We start from the raw sequence: 5,676 nt of genomic DNA, 5'->3' as shown, positions 1-5,676 counted from the left end.
GAGATCTTCCTGTGCTGAGGAGCTTGAAGAACAATAGCGTGGGGGTGGATGGTAGCTCTGACAGGTCTAAAACAGGGGCGGGAAACTCCTTTAATTATTTTTATTTTGTCAGGCCTGCAGCAGACCTCAGATGGACAGGAGCGCTCAGAGATGGACACAGTTAAGAAGAATGCAGAGCCCGTTGGTACTAACACAGACAAGCTTGTGGGGGGTGGGCCAGGAGGGGCACCATGGGGTCTGTCACAGAGTCCTTAGGGAAATCAGCAGCAGGAGGAGGGTCTGTGAAAACACAAGGGTCATGCAGGTGCTGGGCTTGTGGACGGTGCCCAGAGAAGTGAAGTCACTCAAAATAGGAGGTTTTTCCTGAGGAGGAGCAAAAGAAGGTTCGGGATTGGGCGAGGTCCTCTGCTTCTCATTGATCCAGCTGGAGAAGTAGGTGAGCCTGGTGAAGACGCTGGGGCTTATGGGGTAGCGGCAGGCCAGGCTCCAGCTAGACAGCCCCATCAGAAACCAAGTACTACTGTTCAGCTTGCAGACCAGGGGGCCCCCGGAATCTCCCTGAGGAAAAAGGCAGTGTGAGTTGTGGGAACTAAGATAGAGGGGGACACATATGTTTTAGGCAGGGTGAAGACAGTGCCCTTGTCCTCCACCAGAGTGGAATTTAGGAAGCCTTGTGTCATGTGGGCTGTGAGTGGTTCTCATCAGAATCACCTGAAGCATTTGAAAAGTCCAGACACAGGGTCCCACTGCAGACCTCTTCGATCAAAATCTCAAGGGTAGGCTCTGGAGCTCAATTCACAAAGCTCTGGAGGGACCCTAGGCTGACAGTCACAGGCCTATGAGAATGTACAGGGGGGCTCCAGGTGTTGGATGCCAGCCCTTTGTGCTCTCAGCTCTATGGGAGAGAAGGTAGCACCCGAAGTCCCATGGGGCCTGCAGGCCTCTGGCTGAATCCGCAGCCCAGGACTGCATCCCACCTGAGCCTTTGTTTTTGGACTTATTAAGGTCTCTAGTTTTCCCTCTAATTCTTTGCTGAGCTTCTTGAGAAAATGCAACCTGTGAGATGTGTCCGAGGAAGAGAAGTGATGCCTGAGCCTGGACTGGTAGGGTGGTCAGAATGGCAGGGTGCCCAAGGGGTCCCAGAAGAATGCTGGGGACTCGGAGCTCAGGAGTCCAAGGCAGGAAGGCACCTGCCACCATGGGGCATAATGCTTCCATGTCATGGTCTAAGAAGTAGGGACCAAGGAAACACAGCATCCTTCCAGCCTTCTGTTGCATAAACATGACCGAGTCCCCTCCGCGTGCAGGAGACACGGAAGTGACGTGGAAAATGAAGACAGACAGTAGATCACACACATCTGCAGGTGCAAGATGTGGAACAGAGGTGCCAGGGGGTGGTGAGTGGCAAGACGGGCTGCCCTACCTGGGCCATCAGAGAGCCTCTGAGCCAAGGTGGGAGGGATGCGCAAGGCTTGACCAGGAAGATCCGGTCACAGGTAGCCAGCCTGCTTGGAATAGGTGAGGCCAAGGAGCGACAGGGCCAGGTCCCAGTCCCCTGTCAGCTGGGAGGGTCGGGGTGATGAGACACTGAAGGACACTCAGCAGGGAAGTAATGGGCCCTGGTCCAGATTCTAGAAGGATGGTAGGATGTTCTGGGGCTGGGTGAAGCACAGCCAGTGGTAGGGCAGAAATCAGCACAGGGAGCCCAGTCAAGACACTACTTTGAGCAGAGAGAGTATAACAAAGACAAGAGAGAAAGGCTGAGGCACAGGATTTGGCATATCTGGCCCTTTCCCTCCATCTAAGGTAAAAATGGAGCAAGGCAAGAAAAGCAGGATAGGGCGGAGTGGTGGGTCCTTTGTGTGTGGAGGTCAGAAAGAGGTCGAAGAGAGCAGGTGACAGAGGAGGGCCTGCCCTCCGAGTGTGATGGGAGATGTTGCAGGTGCATGGCTGAGCACCAGGTGAGAGGAGGTCAGAGGTGAGACCTAGGCATCTGGCTATCTTGATGGGAGCACTGTGGAGAAAGGGCAAGCACAAAACCTGATGGGACGGGCTGAGGCAAGAAAGAGAAGGGAGCAAGCTGGAGAGGGCCTGTGCAGACGCCACCGGGGTGAGCCCTGCTGGGAAGGCAGGCTGAGAATCAGGGCCCAGGGCAGGGCTTTGGGGAGGAGAGAAGGTGCATGTAGGGCGTTTGAAGATGGGAATCACAACAGTATGTTTCTGAGCTGGTGGGTGATGGCCAAGGAGAGAGACAAAAGCTAGCAAGAAGGAGCAGGAGAGGGAGGGGGGCTATAGGAGGAAGCCTGTGGGGGCCACAGCTCCAGAGGAGGACATTGGTGTTCTAGGTTTGACTGTCATGCTACCTCACCTTGGGCTACCCACTTCTCTCTGTGTCTCAGTTTCCCCACCATAAAAGAGAGGATTCCACAGAGTAGTAGACATTCTTAACACGTATGTCCAATAACATACTCATGGCCTATTCAGTAAGAAAGGCTCACGACCCCATAGAAACAATGACAAAAACCATGAATAGACACTCTTTAAAAGAGGCAATATATATATGAAAAAGTGCTTATCTCCATTATTCACCAGAGAAATAAAATTAAAATTCACATGCAATCGTTAAATTGAAAATGGCAGGCAACATTAAGTACTGGAGACAACATGGAGCAACGACAACTCTCAGCCACTGCTGGTGGGAGTGCAAACTGGTACCAAGCAGGTTAGAAAGCTGCTCTCCAGCACCTATGAGAGACGAAGCTTGCATACCTCATGGCACAGTAATTCTACTCCCAGGGTTATACCGCACCCAAATGTGAACCCATGGGCACTGAGACATATGCGCTAGGATGTTCATAGCAAATCTATCTGCAATGGTCTCAGGTGGAAACTATCCAAATGCCACCAAGACTAGAAAGGATAGATAAAGAGATAGTATGTTCACACAGTGGGTTACCATATAGCAGTAAACCAACGATGTAAACTACACCTAAGATGGATAAATCTTGCAAACATAACCTTGCCTGGAGGAGACCAGGTGAAAATGCATCCTATCTCATTCCCTGTATGTAAGTCTCAACACGAATCTCCAGCAGCTCCAGAAGCCAGAGCTACTCTCAGGGAGTTAGTGACAGGAAGGCGGTATGAGGAAGACTCTTCGGGTGCTGGTTACATGAGTGTGCCAATTTCTAAAACTACATCGTACAGCACATTTGTGAATTATGCCCTTTTCTACATATGCTATGCTTCAACAGTGTTTTTTTAAAGAAGACAGGTATGGTATTAACTAGCACCCTTTGGGGACTTCTGAGCTTCAGCTCTAACACTTGAGGCTGGGCTGGGCTTAGGAGGAGGAAGTCGGGGGCTGGGGTAGGGTTCAGAGAAGACAGACGGGGGCAGACCCCACAGGAGAAGAGGGGCAGCCTGAGTTCCCACGGGACACCTGGAGCCCATGTCACTTACTCGGCAGATGGACTTTCCTGTCATGAGGTCCCCGGCACAAAACATATCCTCGTGTATAGAATATTCACTGCTGCTGGAGTCTGGCGATTGGAAATACATTTTACAGACCTCACTGTCAACAATGCCAACCTCTCCTTCCTGCAGCTGCAATGGTGAGGCCAGGAAATCTGCAGGGGGGTGGGGGAGAGGTCAGATGTGGGGTGGAGCCTGGGAGGGAGGCTCGCTCCCTCTCCCCTCTGCTGGCTCATGGACATGCTGCCGATTCTAGCTGACAGGATTGGGGTGTCTCTCAGAGGACTTGCAAAGATGAAGGGACAAGACGTGCAGGACGGACAGGAGCGCAAAGGTGAGGGGCCTGCAGCAGGAAGGGCCGGAGGGGAGGTCTACTTGGCTGCATGAGGTGAGAGTGGGGGTTGTACGAGGTAAGGACAGGTCATAGCAGGGTCCAGAGCAAGCAGGGCCTCCTCACCAGGCCGGGCAGTTCGGATTTCATGCTAAGCACACTGGGAAACCACTGAAGGGTCTCCTTACATTTTGAAAACAATGACGGGGCAGCTCTGCAGAGATAGAAGTAGAAGCACAGAGGGTGGAAGTGGGGAGCCCAGGCTGGGTGGCACCGATGTGCCCGCGAGATGCCAGGTGGGCTGAGGGAGTCTGACCGAGAAGACATGGCCCAGCCTCAAGCGGCAGCTGGTCTGGGGAGGCTCCCCATGTGGCCTCTGTGTCCACACGTGGCTCCCAGGGCTGACTGGTGTTTGCATGTGGCAGCACAGTGGCACGTGGACAGCTCCCCCCCAGGCAGCGCTGCTCATGTGCAGCTCTCGGGGGTCCCCGGGGGCAGCCCTGGTCCCGCAGCTGTGGTCAGGGGAGGGCGTGGAGGAAGCTGCAGAGCTGCAGGCTACGTCGGCTCCGTCTCTCCTGCTCTGGCCTGTGCCTTCCCCTCCTGCCCCAAGTCCTGGCCTCCGACTGTCTTGCAGAACCCTCCTGGCTCTGCCCGTGGTCCTTACGGAGCCATAGTCCATCCCAGGAGGCTGTTTCTGGAAGTGCTAGAGAGCTGGCGGTTCTCATGACCAGAGACTGTGCCTGACAGTTAGGGGCCAGGGGCTCAGCCCAGCAAGTCTTGCCCCCAGGGCCACCACTAAGATACTCCGCCAGATCATGGCAGACCTATGACCCTACAGGTCAGCCAAATGTACGTTCTAGTTTCTTCACTCAAAAGTATGTTTTCCTAAGACAAAAGTATTCACCATTGTGTCAAAAGACCCACCATTTCTCCTGTCTCGGCCTAAAAATATACCAGCCCAGCAAGCTGGCAAAATGGGCCAGTTTTACTTGAGGTAATGGATGAGGGGAAGTAAGAGTCACAGAGGAAAATGTTCTTAAGCTATCAACAGCCCAACTTCGCCTCCCAGGCTGGCAAACAGGCCTGCTTTTATTTCCTTCCTGCTGCCGCATGTACCTTCCATGGCAGGGGAAGCCCAAAAGGTGTTTGGTGAAGCCTTGGAGGGGCCTGACATGGTCCCAAGCAGTACCTCAGAGTCAGGGTGGAATCCTGAATGGCTTGGATTCCAAGGACCCAAGTTCCTGATTCCGAAAGTTAGCGATGCTCAGACTTTTTGATCCATGGGCAGAAAGAAACTTGAATCTTGAGACGGACATGGTTTCTGGGCTGGAAGGGCGCTACAATGGGCATCACACCTCCCTCCTCCTTAGCCCTTGCCCTCCCGGCCTGCCCCACCCCTACTCACCATCCTCGGTGATCATCCCCCAGCCAGTGATCCAGCAGCTGCTGTGAATGGGCAGCTTCGTGGTTGGCCCTGGGAGGCAGGCGGGGAGAATGTGGGAAGTAAAGTTCACAGACAGATGCAGTTGCAACAGGGCGATGTCGCTGCCCATGAAGTAGCGCTTGTTAAATTCACTGTGAACAATGAGTTGATACACTGTCATCTGCCGGCTATGCTCAGTGGGATGTTGGAGCTGATGGTACCCGAGCAGGATCCGGTAGTCAGATGGTTCATGGGACCTGTCATGAGATGCTGCATTGTCACCTGTCTCCTCTGTGGGCTGAGCCAGCACCCTCACATCCTCACCTGACTGTCTACCCTCAACTCCCCCCACTCTCCTAAGCAACCAGACACCACCATTATTCCAGACGTTGCTCTCTCCTCCCTTCCTAATATTCTTGTCAGTTGGGTTGGATGCCTGTCTGTAGCC

At 53.6% G+C, this 5,676-nt stretch overlaps 1 protein-coding gene across 1 annotated transcript; it reads right to left on the bottom strand.

Moving 5' to 3' along the window:
- Positions 1-240: 240 nt before the first annotated feature.
- On the bottom strand, positions 241-5,409 carry LOC102747117 (serine protease 40). The gene is made up of 3 exons (XM_006745986.3): positions 5,211-5,409; positions 3,463-3,629; positions 241-558 (listed from the first exon to the last, which is right to left on the bottom strand). Exons 1-3 carry the CDS (start codon positions 5,407-5,409, stop codon positions 241-243), a joined length of 684 nt encoding a protein of 227 aa, XP_006746049.3.
- Positions 5,410-5,676: the final 267 nt, after the last annotated feature.

Source organism: Leptonychotes weddellii, chromosome 3 (assembly GCF_054177405.1).
Source record: "Leptonychotes weddellii isolate Sample4059 chromosome 3, ASM5417740v2, whole genome shotgun sequence".
Lineage (NCBI taxonomy): Eukaryota > Metazoa > Chordata > Mammalia > Carnivora > Phocidae > Leptonychotes > Leptonychotes weddellii.
Note: the sequence above shows the minus strand (reverse complement) of the source record. Positions and strands in the feature narration are given on the sequence as shown.

Bases quoted from the DNA above. Each gene is read 5' to 3' on its own strand.
- LOC102747117 (XM_006745986.3), bottom strand. From the start codon at position 5,409: ATGACAGTGTATCAACTCATTGTTCACAGTGAATTTAACAAGCGCTAC. The intron at 3,630-5,210 runs GTGAGTAGGGGT...ACCCCCCTGCAG, and splicing joins GGGGATGATCACCGAGGATG to ATTTCCTGGCCTCACCATTG. The intron at 559-3,462 runs GTAAGTGACATG...CTTTTTCCTCAG, and splicing joins CAGGAAAGTCCATCTGCCGA to GGAGATTCCGGGGGCCCCCT.